The sequence below is a fragment of the Tyto alba genome, unplaced genomic scaffold (assembly GCF_018691265.1).
Source record: "Tyto alba isolate M040663 unplaced genomic scaffold, T.alba_DEE_v4.0 Super-Scaffold_48, whole genome shotgun sequence".
NCBI classification, from domain to species: domain Eukaryota; kingdom Metazoa; phylum Chordata; class Aves; order Strigiformes; family Tytonidae; genus Tyto; species Tyto alba.
The window spans coordinates 16,548,077-16,571,544 of NW_024881324.1; the positions used below are offsets into that span (position 1 = coordinate 16,548,077).

The window sequence follows — 23,468 nt, forward strand, 5'->3', positions numbered from 1 at the left end:
CAGCAGTGGCTCTGATGCTCTGCGGTGTCGGTGGCAGTGAACCTTCTTTCCGTTGTAAAGGGGGAACAAGAGGTGCAGAGAAGTTTTGCTGTGCTTATAAGAGTGGCAGCAAGGAGAGTGGGAGCAAGAGGGATGACAGGTTCCCTTGGCCATGGGTTATCTTCACTATTGGTTTCAAGAGGGTCTCTTTCCCTTCCTTTATCCTTCCCACCTGGGAGGGGTGGCCCTTGTGCTGAAGGACTGGTGTCAGTGGAACTCAAGAACATTAAGCTGTGCTGGGAGGAACAGGGCCTTGCACACTGCTCCGGGCTCTCTGCATGCTCCAAACAGCATCCAAGTGACATTTTTCAGATTTTTCTTTTTCTAGACATGGTGGAATAGGCAAAATCTCCTATTTAGCACTCATTGTGGTACTCTGGTGCTGAGGAGGATCGTGCTGTACTCTGACTTACCCTCATTTGCTTGGTAGGATGGATGCCTGGAAATAAGCCTTTAACTAGGGGTTTAGCTTCCCATGTCCCAGGATGAGCCTGGAAACCTTCACCCTTCCCACAAGACAGGAACAAAATCTGACCCCCAGTTATGATAGACATCATTGTTGTTGTTGTTGTTGTTGTTATTATTATTCTGTTATATGGCATGGCAGGCACTTCTGCCTATAGTATTAAATGTTGTAGCTCATGCACCTTTGAGAAAAAAATTATAGGATCAGTCACTATGGGACTGATATATACATGGCCTATAGATATTAAGATATTAGTTTGAAAATTTGTATACTGCAAGTGGCCCATTCCTTAACGGGTGGTCTTAATAACAAATGAGGTCTGAAAATGGTATTCAGACAGCGTACTGTCTTCTACATCAGGTCTTAAAAAAAATCATATGATTTTTTAAAGTCATCGTAAAGTGACTCTCTTTCACCTCCTCCACCGTATTATTCTAATGACTCTTGGGGAATACAGTATCAGCATTGCACTGCTGCTTCTGCTCAGAGCCAGTGATGTAGGTGGCCTGATTTGCCACCTCTAAGGCCAGCAGTAAAATATCATGCATGTTAGAGGGGGCAGGATCTTTAGAAGGTTGATACACAAAAGCAAAACTGAAAACCTGTCCCTAAAGCCTTGGCTTGGCAGTGAGACTCCCCAGCCCCTATTGCTTTCCTTGGATCATAGCTCTGACTCCATCTCAGGTTCACTGCTGTACCTGCTAATTTTCCTCTGTCTGTTTAAAGAGGATGCACTGATACAGATTATTACTGCATTACAGAACAAATGAGGGGCAAATCTCTGACCTCTGTGCACGAATCCCTTAGGTGACACAGCTGTTTTGTAGCAGTGGCTATTTGGAGCACTCTAATGGCATATGCATTGCCCTGAGAGAGACAGGGCATTATTGAGTGAAAGGCAGCTCCTCCTCTTCTGAGTGCTGCAGATCTCAGCAGGCACAAATTAGGTCTTGGACAGATCCACTCCCTGTTTACGCCAGCTGCATGTGAAGTGAATACATTAAGGGCTATTTCTTGAGCAGGGTGCAACGGACTGCCTCTCATCCTGACAGACAGGAGGGGGAAGAGCAGCAACACATTTAGCTTGCAACAGTATGGATTTCCTCACATACCATCCTCACTTGTTATCAAACCCAGCTTCTCTCCCAGGGCGCAGCAGTCTCTCCTGGCTTTGGTCTAACTGATAGCTAAGCTAGCACAAACCAAAGTGATGACATCTGACAGCACCTTAGTAATAAGACCCTGACAGCAGAAAAGCAAAAGCAACTGAATCTCCTTGACTTTGAATTTGTCCAGGTCAGAACTTTTCTGGAGTCTGTCAGGGATCACTTGTGCCTCTTCTATGTGACTCATTTCTCTCACTCGTGGCCAGGACAGGTAAGATGTGATGCATATGAAGGGCAGATATTTGGGACCCATCTGCCCCTCCAGTTCAGTGGTTCCTAGGAACAGTGGTCAGGCAGCAGGCAATGGAACAGATTCTAGTTTGTGCTATATGGCAGTTGCACCAAGCAGAACCCAGGCACAGGCTAGTACATCATGTTTTGAGGTGACCAAAATATAACTTTTGGGTCCCTCAAGGATCTGTGTCACTACTGGTTTTAATGAATGGTCTAAAAGTGGATCATAGGCAGCAAATGTGACGGTGGCATAAGATGATTAAGAGCAATAAAAGCTGGAGGAGAAATTACAAAATCAAGAGGGACTTACTAAAGCTGGATAAATGGGCAATGCAGCAGCAAGTGAAACGCAGCATTGCAAAAAAATTTATTCCAGAAAGAATGATGTTAACTCTTTTTATGCATTCCCGAGTTCTACACTTTGCTTTGAAGAGATCAGGGCTTTTGACAGACAGCTTAAAGAACACTGCTTCTCAGAGCCTACACATGACAACCATTGCAGTATAAGAGGTGGCAGGTCATGCAATCTACTTAGACAAGACAGAGATGGGTAGTAGGGAGGGAAAAGGAAAACATCAGAGACTGTAGTGTTTTCCCATGGTCACTCATTAAAACCGAATTTAGAGCAGAGGACTTGAGAATGTCACACCTAGGGACAGACACTGAACCTCATAGCTAAATCCCCAGAAGCCAGGCCGTTAACTGAAAAGAGGCAGGAGGAATGAATCACTTGTTGTCTAGCTCTGTTAGAGAGAGAGCTTAGATGGGTTGTTTAGGCCATATGCTTAATTTTTAAGTGCCTGGAATTAGTAAAATGACTTACACCCTCTGTTATTTTTCCCTCTGAACCATTTGTTTTCAGCCACAGCTGAGACTAGGGGATTGTTCCTGGATGGTAAATACTTTTGTTTTTTTTGGAGAACTGGCAGCTGTGGAAGAAGAACGTCATCAGAGGAACAAAATTAAGTAATTAGTCATAAAAGCTTTATGTACTCAGACTGGCCTTGGAGCACAGTGGGACTGGGGACACTGGTGAGGGCATATGAGATCTTGCCCTGGCCCTCTGACATTTCTGTCCTTGCACCAGGGCAGTGGGTAGAGTGTGGGTTGCATGCAAGACCGGGGCCATCACTTTGAGGTGTCTGCTGCTGTGGCAAAGCCTGCTCCTGCCACTATGGCAGGCTGAGCTCCCCGACTGCAACCCACCATCAGGCTTTATGCAGTGCTGCAAATGTTGATGCACAGTGCCAGGCCTGGCCTTGAGGGGGCCCAGGGCCGGAGACAGGACCTGCGTGATCAGCACGTTTGTGTCCCTGCCAGCCTGTGGCACCATACATTCCCTTTGTGCTTAGAGTCTTTTCCCCTCTTCTACTTTGGGCCAAGCTCGCTGAGCCCTGATGTGTCGGTAAATGGATCCTTTTTATATCTCGCCAGTAAAACCAGAGCATTCTTCAGTTTTGTTTGTGAGAGGGTGATAGATGCAAGTGCTGGTTGTTTGCATAGAGATTTCACAGACTGCAAAAACATGGTCACCTGTTCCATAAAATGGAAAAAAAAAAAAAAAAAAAAAAAAAAAAGCCAGACTGCCAAGTGCCTACTAAACACCAGCTGGTAAGTGTCACAGCATCAAGCTGTCCAGCTACTGACTGTGCTCACAAGCTGAGGCAAACCTGAGGGTAATCGGAGAGCCGAGCAGTGACATGCAGCTTGGGAAGGTGGGTTCCCTCCCTGCAGGCTCCCCTGCGGTGCTAGTGCAAGCACCTAACAAATGTGCTGTTGGTCCTTCCCCACCGGGTGATACACAGCCCGGGAAGCTGGTCTCAGCTGCTGCGTTGCCTGTCTTGCGGAGGCCACTGCTGGGGTCTTCTGTGGAGTAAAACCAGACCTTGGAGCGGCTTGTCCTGGGGAAACCCTCAGCAAATGCAGTAGGTATCTTCAGGTTGAAGGCAATATGATGCTGGACTGCATTTCTAGCCTCCCTTCCTGCCACTCTGCCTACAGTGGGAGAGGTAAGCCATTGCGGCATCAGGACACGCAGAACTACCCGGAGGCTTTTTGTTACTGTGGATTGCGACTAAAGGTAGAGGCAGTAATAGTCTGAAAATACCAAGCCATAGCTCTACAGAGGGACAAGGTCATCTATGTGCATTGCAGGCTGGTATGGCAGCAAGGAATACTTGCCTTATACTTCCCAGGGAAGGCTTTCAGCACTGGATATAGTGACTTAGTGGAAGATTGCCTAGAAAGGTTACGGAGCCTTAACAGTTGCGGATTTTAAGAATAAACAGGCATCTGCTTAGAATATATATAAAACTGATGATTAATTCAGACAGGGAAGTGGTGGAATAGATGTCCTCTCAATCCTCCATCCTGCCCTATGTTCTGTGATTCCTGTTGCATCAAGAAGTGAGGAAGCTCTCAGAAGTCTCTCAACAGAAGTTCTGCATCCTGTACACTACTTCCTTGATAATGGTGGTTGTAGTTCTTTGTCTAGTGTTATAAAATCAATGCAATATGTGAGGGCAAGTGCTACGGGATGAGTAAAAGAATCATTATCAGCTAATTTTCAGTGCTCTTTCTTCAATAGTGTGAGGCAGGTTCAGGTGATAAGCAGAACCGATTAAATGTTTTTGAAGGTACAGATCTTGATTGTAACAGATGAGCAAATGTTTGAGAAGTCCCTAAAAATTTTTTGCTTTCTGGCTGCCTGGTTCTCCAGGGGTGCATGTCTTTGTACAAGTTTGTGGAAACAAGGCTCCTGTTTTAAACTGGTGCAGCCTAAGATTAGGCAAAGTAGAGAGATCAGTGTTTTGTGTACATCTGCAACAGAAACTGAGCACAGTATGTGCATGGTAAAAGTGTGATAACTGAGTGGTTGTGTCTGCACATCTATTTTCTGGGCAATTTGAGATGGAGAGAGTCCTTAGCTAGAAAGAAACCTGCAAATGCCACTGCAGACTGTTCTGCTTTCAAAAGCCTTTCTCCACCTTCCATGAAACTTGTGTTAGTGTAATTTCTCTGGCCCTTCCCATTTACACATGCAATCAAGATAAGATCCAGGCTCAAAACTTTGATTACAGAGTAAGTTAGAGTCTGTCAGTGGCTCTGAAGATATGAAATTCTGTCAGGACTGTAACTGGTTTCCAAGCTTCTCAATGCCCCAGCCATAATGTTTCAAAAAAAAAATCAGCCAGACTTTCTTTTGACTTCAGCATGTTTGGAATAGAAAAGTAACTAGTCTGGTGGGCTGCACTTGGGGTGATTCACTGCTAAGGACAATGTCCAAGTGAACAACAATAAAAGAAGCAGACAATCTGCCCGAACCTGCAAACTGAAGGCTTGTCTCCTTGACATGATGCTGATGAACAATTTTTTCCTGATGCTCAAGGCATGTAGAGCCACAGATAAGCACTAATGGCTGTGTGCAAAGGAGTCAACAAATTGCCATCAGACTTTCTCTTCTGTTTAATTTTTATTAAAAGAGGTGCTAAGGTACTGTACTGTATGCAGTACATCATATTTATTACCAAAATTAACAAATATACAAAACTTATACATGTAATTTTCTTACATCCATTTATTGGTCTATAATACTGCATTTGTTCAAGTAGGTTATCTACAGTATGTAAACATCCCTTGGATTGACCTCACACAGATTAGGAAAGCCCATCTAACCCATGTCGTTACCAAATATAGTTTGTTTTTTTTTTTTTTTTTTAAATTTATTTGGCTTTCATTGGTAGAATCTAATCTTCACATTTGGCACATGGAAGAGACATCTACAGTGCAAAAGAAACAGATTTTCTGGCTTTGTTCTGAGCAGTTTAGTGGAGTCATGGTTTTAAAGAGCCGAGAATAAATTTACACAAACTTGATAGGAAATGGATTAGTGTTAACGCCAATGGCTCATAGATCAGCCATTAAACTAGAGCAGAAATTCAACGCCTCTTCCCCAGCCCTCCCAGCCAGGTGGAAAAAAACCCTCAGCCTTGTTCCTAAAGGCTTAAAAAAGGACTCAGCATCAGAGAGGAGGTTTAGTTTATAAAGAGCCCTCTGAGTTTCCAGTTTAAAATTTCTGCTTTGTGGGATTCTTTTTTTTCTCTTGTTAGCAAGCAATTGTTTTTCCTTTTTAACGGGGGAAAAAATAACTGGTGGAGAACAACTTTTCTGTGCTGGAAATTTCTCAGTGAGTCAGAGATTACAGTTGGAGTTTACAAATCTTTGAACCCAGATGTACAGAGCTCAGTAAGCTGCCGTTTACAAGGGAGAGAGAATGGGAGAGAGAGAAAGAGAATACCGTCATTATATTCCAGGCGTGGAGCTTTCCAATTTTGCTGTAAAAACCAGGAAAAAAACTTTCTTCCTGCTGCTTCTCACTGTTTCAAATACGTGACTTAATTTAACTGAGTAAAGCTGATCCACAGAGACCTTCATTCACACCCTTCTTCCCATTCTCATCCAAGCACCGTATTGCTATTTTTTTATGAGGCCTCACCCATGTCCATGGAAGCATCTGATGAGAATGGACCTAACCGGACACCGTTTCGCATGGAAACCCCTCTGCCATTCCACGTCCATTACCACAGAGCCCCGCTGCTGTCCGTGGCACCGTACATCTCGGCCAGCTTTTTGAAGCGTGGCCCCCAGTCCGTCAGGTAGTCGTAGCTCTGGTCTGAGTCTGTCGTCACCGACTGTAGGGAGCTGAGCGACTCTGCCACCGACCCATTCCCTTCGAACATGTATGTCTGGAGGGAGTCGAAGGGAGGCGCCCACAGGTCCATGTCAGCTTCGTACAGCTTGGCGAGCACGTAGCTGTGGACGTTGCTGTCCATGACGCACGCCTGAGGCACGTATCGGGAGAGGCTCTCTATTTCAGGGAGCATGTCCTGCCGGTTTTTCACCACCAGCTGGGCCTCCCGCGGATTCCACATGGCAGCAATGTCGAAGGCCTCCGTGTCCTCCTCCCCGCCGCCCTCATCGTCGTACCTGACGATGTTCTCGTGGATGTTCTCCTCCTCGTCAATGATGTATGGCTGCTTCCGCTGGCGCCGCATGGAGAGGATGAGGAGCACTAGCACTGCAGGAGGCAACCGAGACACAGCGCCATCAGCGAGGGGGCAGATCCTGCAAGGGCTTCAGACTCTCCGCTGCCCTATTTTCCCCTTGGCGAGCCCAGCCAGTCCCCTGGAGTTAAAGAGCTGTGGTGTTTGCGGGTGGAGGGGTGTAGAAATGCCTACCCTCCCCCCTCAAAATTAGTAGCTTGAGGTCTTGCTATTTCATCCCTTTTCTCACCTTAATCCTTAACTCTTGGTGACACTTAGGTACGTATATATCCAGCAGTGCTTGCAATGCACTCTAGTGATACTTAAGCTACTTTTAAGCTAGCCAGATCAGGTATCTGTAACAGTTTCTCTGCAGCTGCACAGCGCTCCATAGAGGTATTTTTTTTCCTGCTGTGTAGTTAGGTTTTGCAGCCTGCTTTGGGGATGCCTCTTGGGCTGGGCATGCTGCACATGACATAGACGGATGGTGCTGAGGCACCACGGTGATATGTCTGCCTTACACAGCAAAATACAGAGCTAGCTCCTTAGTCTGCTGCAAAGCATTTTATTTGCTTGTTTGCAAGCCTTCTGCAGTGCTGCAGTGCTGGTGTTCCTCATCGTCCCCATGCTTCTTAGCATGGGGAGGAGTGGTCATACAGGCACCAGAGCCCTTTACTATTGAAAATGGGCCATCACCTAGTGACTGTATTTCCAGGGCTGGAACTCAACAGAAGTTTTGAATGCTGAAATTCTGAACCGAGGTATCTAGGCTCCTTTGAGGAGCCAGGACTGAGGCACTTTTAAAGAATTTTTCCTGTATCTTACTCCACTGCTCCTCAAACTGCACCCTCTGAAATTTCAGGGAATGTGTGTTTTGAACTAATATCTCATGACTCAAGACAGTGAATGAGGGAACAGAAGTTCTTTTGATACCAACAGCTAACAGGGAACATGGAAGATCTGGGCAAGGAAAGGATGAAATTTATTTGTGGAGACAGAACACTCATCTGCTTCATAGCAGCACAGGCATCATTTAAAAGAAGCGTCTCACAGAAAAGGGATGGAAGTGGGGATATCTCCTGCTCAAAAACAAGAAGTGGAACTGGGCTTGCCGTCCTGTTTCCCGTGGGAGCATATGATCAGAAACTGCTAAAGATGAGAAAGTAACCTGTCCCTAGCCACGGCTCTCGGTACTTGTCCTGGCATACCCCTTCCAGGACACCAGGGCTCTACCACACACCCTGGTACTTTGGACATCTGGCAGAAATATTTGCAGCCCGTAGTTTTCCCCCATTCCTACACCCAGAGTCTGAAACCATATGCAGCTGACGACACCATCTGGTCCTTGATTTGGCCCTTCGAGTATGTGTGCGTCTACATATAGTATATACGTATTCATAGATGTGTGTTTCCCTCTTCATGTTCTTCACCTTCAGTGGATCAGCAACCCCCTGGCCAGAAACAAAGAGTAAGTCCCCTCCCAAGAAGAAGCCGAGAGTTTACCTAGCAGGACAAAGATGCAGGCGAGGATTGCAATAAGAGCCCCTCTGCTCAGGCTGACGGGGAGGGCGTAGGCCTCCGCGTTGCAGGACATCACCATGCCGTCATCATCGCAGCTGCACACGTGCACGGTCAGCGTGCCCGTGCTGCTCAGCACGGGGCGGCCGTTGTCGCTGATCAGGATGGGGAGGTAAAAGGTATTCTGCTCGTGTTGCCTGAAGCCAGAGCGCCTTGTCAAAATCCATGCCGTATTGTCTAAGGGTAGAAAATAAATGGAGAGAAGAGATGATATGCAGAGCAACTGCTTTCAGCAGAGTAGGAAGGCTAAAAAAATCGGCCCTCAAGCTGCATCTATTTGTCTTCTCTCTTTTTCCTTTGTTTTTTTATCAATATGTCACTAATCAGCAATTTGTCTCTGCCTCCCCTATTCCAGTACCTTCTCAGGCGATAGCTCCAAACCTGCAAGGCGTACACACCTTAGGAATTGCCTTTACCCCTTCTGACATAAAGTGCCCAGAGCAAACTCACAGCCTTCAGATTTAGCTAAAAGAGCTTCCAGAAGGCAAGACAGAAATGAACAGTTGAAGGCAACTTGTTGTCCCTTCTTGTTCATGCTCAGCAGCTTTTCTAGACCTCACTCTTAAGCACTGCCACCATTTTGGAGATGCTGATGTATAACCCTTGTGGACATGTTAAGGTACTTTTTATGGTTTTTGATACATGGCATGGTCATCTGCTTGAGGCAACAAGAAAACAAAGGAAAAAAACCAGCTTGCTATCCTAAAACAGCAGTGAGTTGAAAATTTGCAACTAAACATTTTTCAGTAAAATATACGCAATTGCATTGGCACTTTTGTCATCGAAAAAAGTCAGAATGCTTCACGTTATCATTGTCAGAATCATTCTGCTTTGATGTGACCATTCTGCTTCATTTAGTGTGACCTCCTGTTTTTTACAAGAACTTCAATCAAAAGGAATCAAAATGATGCTGCTGAAACAAAATAGTAAGAGTGACCTAACAGCCAGCTGCTGTTGGTCATTTCAAGGGAAATTCCTACCTCTGGGTCTTCCTCCATATTCAGCATGCTTTTTAAAATGCCAGCATTTCTCAGTGCCATTTGAATTCCTGTCTACCCCCTCCTTCAAACTGCTCAGACAGTGCACAAAGTTTCCCAATCAAAAAGAAATTGGATTCAGGAATTTGTTCTTCTCAGTTCTCATCTTAGGAATGCCAAAGCAAAATTTCTGGAGATCAGTGATGATTTTGTCAGTTCTGGCTTTCCACCTTTTTGGCCTCAGAGACTTTTGGAAAGTGCAAGATCCAATGTGATCTGGGCCACCAGGGAGTCTAAAGGAACCTTCAAGAAAATTGGCCCTTCTTACAAACGTGTCTGCAAATCTTGGCCCAGCAAAGATAAATGGGGAACACAGGTACATTTTCTTTCTGGCAGCCCTACAAGCCCTGACCCTGTGCCAATGGTGCTGTGGGATTTCTGGGAGCTGAGCTTCATGCAGTTTCTTTTACTACTTAGTTTTGTTTCCTGTTTTCTTGGTTTAAAAGAGGTCACAGTCTGGCCATCTGCATGTTACCAATGTATATTTGCTATGCCTGGAAATGCAGGATGCCAATCAGCTGTTCCCAGGTGGACTGGCTACCTGGCAATGGCAAGAAACCTTCTGATCACAAGTAGACTGTGAGAAACCCCAAAATATCAACAAGGGATCGTTCCATTTCCTTATTACTTCCCTGTCAATTCACTGCTAAAATTTAAATCTTGGGTGATTTTCTTCAGTGCAGAGGCTCAGGTTGCATGCAGATAAATCAGCTGTATTATCTGCTGTAGTCTGAACATCAGAAATGATTTGATGGCTTTTAGGAGTGAAATCAGGAGGGTTATATACAGCCAGCTATAGAATATATGCAAACTCAAACTAGACTTGCTAGACTTTCCTGCTAGACTTAAATTATTCTCCAAGTTCTGTACTTTGTGCTGCAAATCTTATGGCATCAGACAGTACTGGCTCATGTAAGTATTGAGATCTTGGGCTCCACAGTTCATAAGATTAGTTTGAATTTGTGACATAAAGGAATCTCAGGGTATTTTATTTCTTGCATGTCAATGACATTTCAAGCTTTTACTCTGAAAGCATAAAAGTCTGAAGTGTGCGTGCATGTCTGCATGTGAATATATAGTGAAATTGTAGTGTGTCATTAAATCATGCGGTCCTAAAAGCTGAAGCTTTGAGGAAAAAGCACCAGGTGCAAGACGAAACCCCTGAAGTTGCTTAAAACTGATTCTGTGTCAGTGTTTACTGATTGCACGACCCTTTGATACGGCAGGCAGCTCTGAGTGTGTGCAGTGGGTGCGGCCAGACATAGATAATTTTCAGGAATGTGTCCCAAAACCCAGCAGAGAGCAGTAGCTTGCAGCTCCCATGTCTCCTGGGCAAAGGACGAGCTGTGAACAAGAGCCCTCACTTCATTTTATATAAAATTGCTCTTTGTGAGGGAAAAAGACTTCATTATTCTGAGCTGGTCATACTTTTCCTGTAAAAGAAGCCACAGGCAGTGAACCTGACTGAAGCTACGCAAAATAAGCTAGTGAGAGATCTCAAGTGTTTTTAACAATAGTTCTTTTTTTCAGGCCCAACCCAAGTTTCTATAATCAAATATTAAAAGATAGATATGTGTATACATATATACATCTTTTTTCTACTGTGGTGTGCTGACCATATCACCCAGATCTTAAATGTTCTTGGTGATAAAATTCTCTTAGTCACTCCTGGCATTACATTTTGGCCCTTTTGTTTTGTTTTGCTTTGTACTAAGCAGGCATCCAAATCATCCCTAAAGAATCACTCTACCTGTTACTCTGGAACTGCAGTATGTTTGTGCCAAAGCTTGTGGTGTGACTCATCAAAAGCCAAGGCAATTTAACAATTTGACATGCTACTGCAATGCGAAGGACGTGCTGGTATGTGATGCAGCATGGCAGAAACCGGAATGCACAGTTTTCTTCCAAATTTGATATCTGCTAAGCTCCAGCCATCAAGAGAAGAGGGCTTGTGAGGACACGAAAACCCCATTATGTTTAAAAAAAAAAAAAAAAAAAAAGCAAGCATCATAAGAATGCACAATATTTTTGCAGCACAGCTTCCAACACAGCGTCTTTGGCTTGCAGAGAGCTGGATGGTAGCACTTATCTACAGCGCTGAGCAGAGTACTGAAGACTGCAGCATGGCAGGTCCTGCGCCGGTGTGATCAGCAGGAGTTGAGAACTGCCCTTCCCACGGGTGTGCGGGCTGGTGTCCTCATATGGTTGTGAGAGCAAGCCACGAAATCTCCCTCCTGCCATTTTGTGCCCCACTGGGAGTGATGTACCTCCCTGGGGAGGTCAGGGGAATTGCGTCACAAACCTTGATATCAGAGCTAACTACTGCTCTTCTCACAAGAAAGGCTTGGTTTATTTCTGTATGCATCTGTACAAGAACGGGGGATGGTTAGCCCAGAAATTCTGTTGGTTTTTAAAAACTATTTGTCATAATTGTGAATAGTTAAGAATTATATAAAGCTGGCAAAAGAGGCTTCCAGTGATGGGCCTGGCAGTGGTATGGCACTGATGCCTGCGCCCACTGCAATGGTTACTCTCTTCATCAGTTCCTAGTACCCAAAAACGGAGGGCAGCAGTTAAGGGTCAACAGAACAGCTCAGAGTTTAATCTGGAAATGCAGTAATCTTATTTTGTTGTTCATCCCATTCTTACAGCAAGCCTCTTTTGCCAGCTTTTCCGCAGCATAATCTCATCTGGATTTAGAGGCGGGGGGACGATGGCTTGCCAATGTCCTACATCAGTAACCAAAGAGATGGGAGGCCCCATCTCAATTCCCTGCTTCATCACATATATCCTATACAGCCTTGGGAAGTCATTTAGGCCCAGATCTTTGCAGATATTGACATGTCTATCTCCCACTGATTTTTCTGAACTCAAAGGGAACTGGGCATGTAAGTAGCTTAATTTCTCCTTGCCCTGGATCCCTGTCTATAAAGTGGAGAACAATGGGATTTCTCTGTCTGACAGAGATATGTGGAGAATGAATAGACTGAAGAACTTCTCAGAGACTAAAATGACAAGGGCCAAAGAAATATGTAAAGCAGTTCATCAAAATGCAAACTGTGATCTATCTGTTGCTCAGTACAAATCAAGGTTTTAATTATTTCCAGGAAGGCTGCATGTCTTGCAGTTTCTCTTACATTGGACAACCCAGTAATCAGCACAATTGTTAATTTTAATAGCTCCTTCCCACAGCCTGGGTAGTGTTGCTGCCTCGTGTTTACATGCACAGGCTGTGGCTAGCAAGGTGGGTTCTCCTTCTTGTCTTGCCACCTTGTGACATATGGTATCGCTATCCCCTCTATGACTAAGTCATATAATTTATATAGTCCTTAGTGATCCATAGATGAAAATACAAATTATAGTTACTGAAATGACTACTGCACTCCAAATTACTGAGGTAGTAAATGAGGCCTTAATGTGTATACTTCAACCGGTCAGTGGTTTTATACTTAACATTTTTATTTCAAATTTGTAACCAATAGTACCCTAAGCTTCTTGTGATATATATATATATATATATATATATTACATATATATATATATATATATATATATATATATATGGAAAACTGGTATTTTACAGAAAGTGGGAGGCATAGCCATTCAGTCACTGCTGTCACTATAAATTACTGCGAGTATGGCCTTAGACAGAAAAAGTGCATCTGATGCTGGGAATTTTGTGAGTTTCTTTTTTTTTAGAACAATGCCTTGAGGATGAAATTACCCTAGTTTGCCAAATGTTTTAGCAATAGTTGTATTTTATTTGTTCACTTATTTTGGCAATATATATTCAAAACTAAAAAAAGAGGGAGACAATGGGAGAGAGAAGGGGATAAAAATGAAAGAAATAGTGTGTGGAGGCTTCAGGGATGCTATGAAAAAAATTGCTTTTGGGCTGAAAAAGCATTAGCATTCTGTGGAGGAGGGATCCAGACTCTGCAAGTAGCATGTTTTAAGACACATTTGGTTAGTGAAGGCGGGGGCTTCTTTATTAGCCTTTCTGTTGTGCTTTTGTGTGCCTGCAGAGTCACAGATAAGGGCTTATGGAAGTTAAGTGTGACAAGGAGACATGTGTGGGAGCAGGGGCAGGCACTCTGCTTGGAGACTGGCCATGGATGCTGTAGGTGGCCAGTCTTTCTCCTCATTTATTCTGGAATATCTTGCTGATCTGTGGTACTTTACACACTAAACTCCTGCTGAAATCCAGATCCTTCATATTGACTTTCCAAGCTCTGCACCAGGTCACTCAAGGTCATTCCTCTTTCTCAATGAAGGCTGGTGTGGACCTCACCTCAGCACCACTGTCTGTCCGTGAAGAGCAGCAGCAGTCATGTGAAGGCCTGCCACGGCAGGGCTTTCCTGCAGACTCCAAAACCACCAAAGCTTCCACAAAAGAAGCAAATTCTACTGGTTAGGATACCCAAATGCCAGCACTTTGCCGTGAGTCTTCCCACTGGTGCGTTTCTACTTAGTGCATCTTACACAGACTTTTAGCTGTATGCCAAGTTACCCCCCTACGGCTCTGCATCTCCTCCTCACTTCCCTCCCTTTTATAGGGGAATGAGGATATGCAAAGAGGAAGAAAAAAGTGCTTAGGGGAAAAGACTGGAACAGTACAAGAACTTTCTATTTCTGTGCCTGGGAGAAAACATGAAAAGTACAAAAAAAGAGCAGTGTAATTCCCTTCAGATTTGTCTCCTAGTTCCAGCTGCTATCCTACCTTTAAGCATCTCCTTTTGAACGAATGCAATTTCCACTCCGGTAATCCGAGATGCCTGCAGCCTGACCACAAGACCTGAATTTGCACAAAACACTGGCACATTTCCTTGAAGAAGAAAAAGGGGGCTATTGCTAGAGAATCTTTATAGGGAAAAAAATATCATATAACCTTCAAGGGTATTAAGTAATATGTCATTTTATCACTGCCTTTAAGGAGCAGGTGTCACTTGTTATTATGTGAAATGGTAGTCTTATCACACACTGTAAGTCACAGCTTCTCAAGTCCAACTCAGGCATTAGAAATTAGAGTAGCTAACTGTCTGTGTCCACTCTGATTACCTTGATTGTCCCTTAGAGTAAAGTTGGGGTTGTTGGCAGCCTCTGGAGCCAGGCTGTAGTAGAAGTGCTGACCCTCCTGTGGGTCATCCCTGTCAATAGCGCTCACTGTCTGGATCAGCTACAGAATATGAGAACAAAGCAGAAACAGGTGAGAAGCAATATATATATAATATAAATAAGCAGACACAAAACATTTTTTTAATATATATAAATATAAGCAAGTGGAGCACTGGAATTAAACTGTCTTGCAGAGGTACAATAGATAACTCAAGAAGAGACTCAAAACCTTTCAGGCTTAATTTATTTTGCTATGATCATGCAAATCGCTTTTAAACAAAGGAGGAGATAGTCAGTTTGCTTCAAATAACAGTTTTCTCTTATACATCCCTGTCTTCTGTTGTACGTTTCTTTTTTCTTTTGAGGGTCCAGGGTGTTCAGAAGATTCATTGTGCATTAGAGAGTTTGTAAGAAAGTTCATCTTTATTTTCAGCCTCATTTTGCAGGTGGAAAGGGACTTCAGGTTGATTATTTTATCACTCTCTTAATTTTAAATCAATTAAATTCTTTCCAAGATGTCAGTAGAAAAGAAAGAGAGAAAAGGCAACCAGGCAGGCACTCTGCATATGCAATAAATAACACCATGGAAAGAAACTAAGACAATGCTAAATCCAGAAAGAGATTTGTCACCTCACCTATAGAGACTTGGTAAAGTAGGTCTAACAGCTTGAAGCACAGTGAGCTATAGCTCTGTCTGAATAAATACTGTGACATCTTTTTAGACAAGGAATAAATCTTCACCTGGATTTTTGCATTCAAAAGTTATTTTTGGATTTAAAGGCAAATGACAGACCCGTAAAGTCTTATTCATCACCTTGAAACTGATTCCAGAACTTTCCAAAATGTGGCAACAGAATTTGGCTTTCTCTGTTGAAGGAAGTAGTCTCAGTTAGCACGTATTCCTCAGAAAGCTTATTATTTAGCACACTCACCCTTCAAAACCAGGAAAAAGGCTAGGCAATGATTTTTGTTCCTGTATTATTAAGGACCCCTGTAAATTAGTGAGATGAAATTATCCTGTGTATGCTGGTTGTGAGAACAGTTGTCCCAGCAGTGAGTAGCTATTTTATTCTGCTTCACAGCAAGCTGAGAGAAGCTTCAGCCAACACACAGTGATACTACTAACACAATTTTTCCTTCACAAATCTTGAGTGGTGCATCTATGTGTTTATGCTAGTCACTTTTGCACTAGGAGACACAAGTCCCCACCGTGGGGACCCTGAGTGATGGAGCATCAGGTCGCCTCCCCACAAGTGATCAGCAGTAGAGCTTGCACCAGCTCCAGAGAGGGAGAGCTCATGTCCACCTGTGACACAGGCAGACCTTGTTCAAGGACTTTTGATGGAAGGGAGAGAACCAAAGATGCTTCACAGCTTGCTTGGAGGTGCTGGGTTAGTATGTGGACTGGGAAGTCCTGTGTTGTCTATGACTCTTTGTCATCTCCAGGTCACGGCAGAGCAGATTCAGTTTGGCACCCCTTTGAAGCTGATGTCCAGCTCTCATAAGTCCAGGGGTGCTTGCGGGTCTTATAAATACGGTCTTTTAACACTCAGCCTTGTCTGTCCCACATGGGCTGGGCTGACTCCATGGCACTTTTCATAACACTTCTCTCTGTGTTGCTGCTACTGGACACACTGGGTGTTTGCCTGCTGGCACCTGCCCGAGGGAAGGCTTTGTTTCAGCCACGAAGTGCATCACGCAGTGAGCCTGGAAACTATTGTGGGAGAAAAAAGAGCCGCTCCATACGATGCTAATCCCTTTGCCTTTGGAAAACAGCACAGACAGCTGCTGATGGGAGTTCAAATGAAATGTGTGGTTAGCTGAGCCCTCTTTCCAACACTCACCCTTTCTGTCATGCTGTCTCCCTGTAGGACAGCATCCCCTCCCCAGCCCCTGGCGTTACTAGCATTTCTCACCTGCCCCGCTTTGGCGTTTTCACAAACAAAAGCTTCATAAAACCTTGCAAACTCCGGCGCGTTGTCATTCACGTCCAGGACTTTCACTGTCACAGAGACGCTGCCCACCTGAGAGGGGTTGTCTGGAAGGAGGAGGCACAATGTAAAGAAAAGTTCTATATGGGAAGGGGCTGCTCCTCACTCTGCTCAAGAGGTAGAGCAGCTTTTTCGCTACTGACTCATGTTAAATTTTCCCATTGGGAACTGCGATTGCTTTGGGTTGTGTGCCTTGGAGTGACGCTGCTCTCTGGCTGTCATGGCTCCCCATCTAATCACATATTTTTCGAACAAATTCCATGAAGGAACCTGGTTCATTCCAATGGGACTATTTCTATATCAAAAGTAATTCTTTTAATTGCCCTTTGACTGGGCAATACTGTTTTTTGAGCCTCGGTACTGATGGTGTGATTTAGGAAGAGACCCTTTCAAGGGTAGGCTTGTTATGTAGAGCTTGTTTAAAGTGGTAATTCTACAGTTTAGATATATTTTCACTCAGAATTTACATTCCTTGAACTCAAAAATAGTGTCAAGTCCTTGATACTTTGGACAGGGCTGTTTAAAATGTAATAACACATGAAATCATACCAAAAAGTTTTCACTGAAGATCTAAATGGCAATGAAAATTTGACATTCTGTATGACATAATTTGTGATATTTCTGTCCCACTGGTTCATTAGCTTTCTTTGCCAGTAAATCCATACATTGTTTCACATATCTTCACAATTTCCAAACTAAGTAGCTACAGAATATTTATTTTTTCTTACTGTGTTTTTCTGCCCCAAAACATCTTTCTTCCCTTATTTAATGATAAAGCGAAACTAAGCAGAAAGAAAAAAAATAAAAAAGAAATTCATTATTAAGAAGTCAGAAAAGTTGCAAAAATCCAGAAAATTGTTAAAAATTAGTATTCTCATCTTTCTAGCCATACCGCTTTGTGTGCATTTATCTCCAAATATTTTGTCCTTTATAGCAAGAAATTATATGTTCATATAAACAACAGTGAATTTCCTTACACCTAGGAATTTTCTTAAATGTTCAAATGTACTGCATCCGTAATGTGTCACACTGTATTGAGATAATACTCTTAAACTATATTGTTTCTCTCTAATTTATAATTTAATCCTTCAGCTTCCCACATATTCATACCTATCTTGCTAACACACCTGTCATTGTGGCAGATGAATGCCTGCATTTACACTCTTGGTAATACTGATCTAACTTTTAAAACTAGGAGTTTTATTCAAGAATGAACAACTACATTTTTGAAACTATTCACTAAATTAAATACTGTGATGCGCAGGTACAGAGCAAAACTGACAGAGGATTGACAGAGAACGAGTCAAAGGCAGACATGCCTTCATATTGCTCTCACCCTCAAGTGCTGCTACAGAGACAGCTTTTACAGCCTCATGTGTGTATGTGGATTTACATGGAATTGCAATGGCCATTGGTGGCTGAAAATAAAACTAGCATAAAAATAGATGCGGGGTGAGATCCTATCACGTCATCAACCCCTCTTGCTACTATACAGGGGACAGAAAGGCATCATGTCCTGGATCAGCCTGCAAATATGTGTCAGAGTCACCCTGACTCGTGAAATATTTCCTCTGCTGACTTCAAGTTGGCTGACTGTATTTTGGGCACACTTTTTTGTTCCTCTCAAACTGCCCATGTCTCTGGTACAGCCTGGATGTGCAGGGAGGTCCCTCAGACATGAGAAATGACTCAGCTGTTGGCAGCAAGCTTCTTAAAAACTTCTGCCCCTCATCAGATGAACTGAGATCCTGAGCAAAAGCTATGTGGACCAAAGAGATTTCAGATGAAGACTGGGTGAACCTTTTATTTTATTTGCTTTATATATCCCAAGATCCTTTATGAAGCTCACTTCTGTTAGTATTTCAAACTCAGCTAAATTTTTCATACTGACACTATAAAATGATCAGCATCTCCTTGTTCTCATAGTCTTGGTAAATACCTAGCACAGATGAACCCTCAGCTGAGTTTTAGATCATTGTGAAACCCCAAAGCACAATGAGTTCAGCACAGTAGAAGATCCAAAAGCACTCTGGCCCAAATTATTCATACAGCAAACAGATGGTGATGACATTTACTTGCTGCTGAACCAGAGCAGATTTCAACTAGTGACCTAGCAGTGTAGGATCATTGCTGCCTCCCAGTCCCTGCACAACTCAATCCTCCCAGGTAGGACTGGCAGCTCTGGCAGCTGTGCAGCCTCTGCAGCATCTGCTTTAGCTGCCTAGTCCTTCTGAAGAGATAGAGTACTTGCAGAAACACATCAGGAAGAGTTTTAAATAAATCCCTGGAATACTAATGAATAGAAAAAGCAGCACTCTGCATTTAATAACCAGCCTCTACTCCTCCCACCACCCTGTGAAAAGGAGTATAAAAAAAATAAATAAAATGCAGTATTCGCTTGTTGATGTCAGAAGGGTAATTCAGTTAACACGGCTTCCTACTCAGTGCATAAGAACGTGAATTGCTGAATTCAGGTCTCTCAGCCTACTTTGTCTATTGTATCTCTTTAATCTATGTACAGTCTGCATTCCCCTTACTCAGCTCCACAGCCAGAACAGTGATGTTGTGCCAAGAAACATCCTCCCGGTCAAGAGGTCTTGCAGTCATCAGTGCTCCTGATGTAATGTCGACATAAAAGAACCGTCCCGGATCACTGCTCCTGTCAATTGAGTATCTGCAAGAGTACATATTAGAAATATTATGCAACCCTTGTGAAAACTGTGTGTTATAGTCAGTGAAGTACCCCAGCAATGGGAATACTGTCACACACAGCAGATCCTCATTCTTCCACAATCTACTTATGTGCTCCATCGGCTTGCATAGGTACAGAGTGAGATGCTCAAAAAACTAGGTGTTCATGTGGTTAATGGCATTTAATGGCGAGTACTACTGGGATGGAGCTGGAAGACAGGGAGATTTAAAGGAAGAAGCCTTAAAGCAAGACACAGCTAAGCAGAGGAACATCTGCTTTACAGAGAAAATGTGTCAGTGAGGAGTGTGATTTCTTTTTCTAAGCAAAATAATTATGCCCTTTCCTTGGGTACAATTCAGACAATATGAGAATGGCTTTGCATCAGCTCATTCTCTGAGCTCCTAGGCTGATGAAGAGGAACTGTTCCCTTCCTCGTGCTTTTGTATTCTCTCCTCCTTCAGGGGAATAAACTCCACCTGGACCATCCTGCTGATTGAGCTATGTTAATGCAAGGGCAATGTTGACTGGCTTTCTCATATCATCCAGCCAGGAAAACAGCTCCCCCTGTGAGGTTGATTCATCATAATTACTGACCCTGCCTGGCCAATATATTGTCAGTTTAAGGCTGAGAACAAGCTCCTCACACCCATGAGCAGGGGAATTGGGTGGTACCTGCAGGCCAGAAAACCTGGGCAGGGAGGCAGCTGATAGGCAGTTGTCACTGCTGTACTTGGTAAGAAGGACTGTTTTGCAGGGTGTGTAAAATACTCAATACTCTTCATATGCATCACCTTGATCTTAGCAGCACTTTGTACGAGTTGCCTTCCTAGCTAACTATGTCAGCATGGTAAGAGGTCCTTTGGCAAAAGCCACATATGCACCTATGTAAATGCCACAGCCTAGAACAGAGCCCAGACTTCTCATTTTTACTGGTTCTTTCTTCAAAGTTGATGGGAAGTGAAAGCGTTAGTCACAACAGATACAGAACAGGGCTCATTCTCCTGAATTTTCTCCTTTCAGCACAAATGCATTCACTAGAACAAGCATGCCAGCCTGATCTTTATCTAGGGACTTGTTAAACTGGGATATAAAATACTACTGAGCTATGTTGTTGGGAAATTCTTTTACATTTCTTTTCAGAAAAATCAAAGAGGGTGGGATGGCAGGTTTGCTTTCCTTTCCTTCACAGTCCTTCCCATCTCTTCTTAAATAAAGAGATTTTTGAGGCATTTGATTTATTTAGGAAATAAGTATGAGTGTTGCTATATTTTGATATAATAATTATTCTTGTATGAGGGCTATAAAAAGAATGTCTGACAGTTTAAGGCCAACGAGTATCTGAAATTGAATATGGCCTTGTGATTAGTGGTGCGATATTAATCACTGGTGTCAAGGCGCACAGGTGGAGTCTTTGTCTGGATTCTCCACATAAGTTCACTTGTTAATAATACTTGCTCCTTCATACTCTTTTCCACTGTACTCTCTAGGTAATCTTCCTGAATTGCTTAACAACAATCACAGCATATTTCCATCCATCAGAATTTCACAGTGTGGGACTCCAGATATTGGACACTGGGAAAATGAGAATTTGAGAGTTCCTCCGTGTTTAGTGAGCCTTTCCAAAGTGTGCCCTGGCTTTTCCATACTTGAAAAATATGGCAAAAGAGGGGTCAGATCACAGTTTTAATATCAGTTGGATTTCATCTTGTGTAACAAAATATGTATCTGGGATTTTGTTTTTCTTATCTTGTCTTACCCTATGCATAGTGAATGCAGAGCAAGCATAAAACATTGCCAGACTGATACTGCACAGAGTTGGCCTGGATGGAGGAGACCACGTAAGAGGCAAGGAGAACTAATTCTTAACATCTGCATTTTAGATAACATTGAAAGTGGCATTTATTCTTATTTTTTCCATGTTCCCTTTACCCCAATCATTTATGTTTGTACATACAAGGTGTGGGGGAGGAAGGAGGGAAGCAAGGAAGGAAAGTGGGAAGGAAGGAAGATGGGAAGAAAAAGAGGAAGTTAGGAAGTAGCAGAATTACAAAGGAATCTGTGCATATTTGCAACTATTTGTGTTTTTTTAAAATATATCTTTGGTGATGCAGTCCATGCTTTATAGAGTGCTGTTTCATCAAGGGTAGTCACTGGAAAGCTCTGACGAAAACTAAGAAAAAACTCATTAAAAATAACAATGAACATTTCTACCCTCTGATAGTCTGCAGAATTATTCTTATACTATTTTAAGCAGATTAGCACAAAGCTGTTTGCACTGCAGTGTTTGGATAATGTTAGACAGTAATCAGCAAAATAGGATGCAGGTGGAAAAAAGTTTAGGGTAATGAAATTGTGATGCAGACAGTATAATACTTAGTTTTATTGAAGAATTTGAGGTAATGTCATGAGAAGTACAATAACCTTATAATGTAGGTAGAAAAGATAGGTATATTAAGGTAGCAGAGATGAAGAAAACAATTAGAGCAGCAACACAGAAAGCAGTATCATTTAGAAGAACAGGCATTGTGTCTGCTCAGATCTCCTAACTGAAGCCCATAGAGTTGCTCATATAGATTTAATTTTCTTAAAAAACTCAAAATACTCAGTGTTTTGACTCTGTCCTGTACTTCCCAGGACTATTCCCAACCATAGACAATTCAGAAGCTGGACTGATGCAGGGTTAGGCAAACAGCAGCTCAACACCCAGAGCATTTCTCAGATGAGAGAAGCAGCCGACCTGCTGGGATTATTAACTTGCAGTCACTCGGAGCTTCTACAGGTTGTGAAAATTATTATGTGGGCTGGCCTTGGAGAAGAATAGTCTTCTCTGATAAACTGGGCTGACGACTTGGCAGCCTCTATGGAAAAGAGCGCTGTGATCACACAAACTTTGGCTCCTTGCAGGTACGAAGCTCCCATGGCTGTAAATACACCTTTGCCTTTCTTAACTCCTTATGGGAATATCTAGCTCTGCAGCTTTGACCAGTCACTATATAATTTAGCAGGCCATGAATATTTATTAGTATGCATTCAGTCTCCTCCAAAAGTAGCTGTGTATTTGAGCTGTTGACAAAGGCAGGTTTTGAAACAGAAGGGCAGGGAAAGAGAGAAGGGAGTTGATTATCTTCCCCTTGGTACGGCAGCATATTCTCAGCGATGCTGTCAGGTTTTGTGCCAGCAAAGGCATGAGAGTCTGGGGCTTGTTTTTAATGTACACTATCAGGACATGACTGATCAGTTCATTGCAATAATAGATGCAGATGTACTCCATACCACAGAAAAGGCAAGGGTGAGCTCCTGCATTGCTCTGACAGCTGTAGCAGAGCCCCTCCATGTGTGAGATCTTGTTTGTCTAAACCTGCTGATGACTATTACTGGCTAAAAATAGAGAGTCCCTCCCACCAGTGTTGTTACAGCCCCACCAACCTGATGTACCAGGGAGTGCTCCTGGGGGAACACACAAAATGAGGACAGACCTGATGGAGTTGTTGGTCACATCCGGGTCCTTGGCAGAAATGATCTGTATGGTGGTTCCAATCTCCACGTCCTCAGGAACTTCCACAAAGTAGAAGCTGGGCTCGAACACAGGAGGTTCATCCACATCTTCCACGCTGATATGGACAGTGGTGGTGTCGCGGAAGGGACCCAGGTTCAGGAACCGCATTTCCAGGTGGGGGTTGGCACCCTCTACTTTCAAGGTGTAGCTTTTCTTGCTCTCAAAACTTAAGGGCTGAGGAGAAAAAATGTATCTATCATGAGGTACACTGAGCCATTTGATTTAGGCCATATATTTTTAATTTTCATAAGTAAAAGATGCCCTGTAATATAAACCGATGCTTCTTTTTAAAAATAAATCATTACTAAGATTCTTAATCATAAAAGTAACTAAATATTTGCAGATGGAGACAAAGAACTGAGTGACAGTAGTATTAGAAATGGCACTGTCTACATTTTTTTTTTATTTTTGACAGTTGAACTGAAAAAGATTGGAGAAATATTTGCAGATTGCTTCAGAATACAGATTCTTTCATTCTTCTTGCTGAAATGAAAATAAAAGCGGCCACACCACCACTGTGTTGTGATTCACACAGTGACTTTCATGCCACTG

The 23,468-nt window shown here is 43.1% G+C and overlaps 1 protein-coding gene across 3 annotated transcripts in view; it reads right to left on the reverse strand.

The window, feature by feature from the left end:
* Nucleotides 1-5,464: 5,464 nt before the first annotated feature.
* Nucleotides 5,465-23,468, reverse strand: part of CDH20 (cadherin 20) — a 114,043-nt gene continuing 96,039 nt past the window's right edge. For all 3 annotated transcript variants that reach the window (XM_042806833.1, XM_042806832.1, XM_009971821.3), the window contains 6 exons: nucleotides 22,837-23,090; nucleotides 19,206-19,342; nucleotides 16,594-16,715; nucleotides 14,621-14,738; nucleotides 8,451-8,702; nucleotides 5,465-6,982 (listed from right to left, as the gene is read on the reverse strand). In XM_042806833.1, coding sequence (XP_042662767.1) covers nucleotides 6,483-6,982; nucleotides 8,451-8,702; nucleotides 14,621-14,738; nucleotides 16,594-16,715; nucleotides 19,206-19,342; nucleotides 22,837-23,090 — 1,383 coding nt within the window. In that variant the 3' untranslated portion in view covers nucleotides 5,465-6,482. The remainder of the gene's footprint in view (nucleotides 6,983-8,450; nucleotides 8,703-14,620; nucleotides 14,739-16,593; nucleotides 16,716-19,205; nucleotides 19,343-22,836; nucleotides 23,091-23,468) is intronic.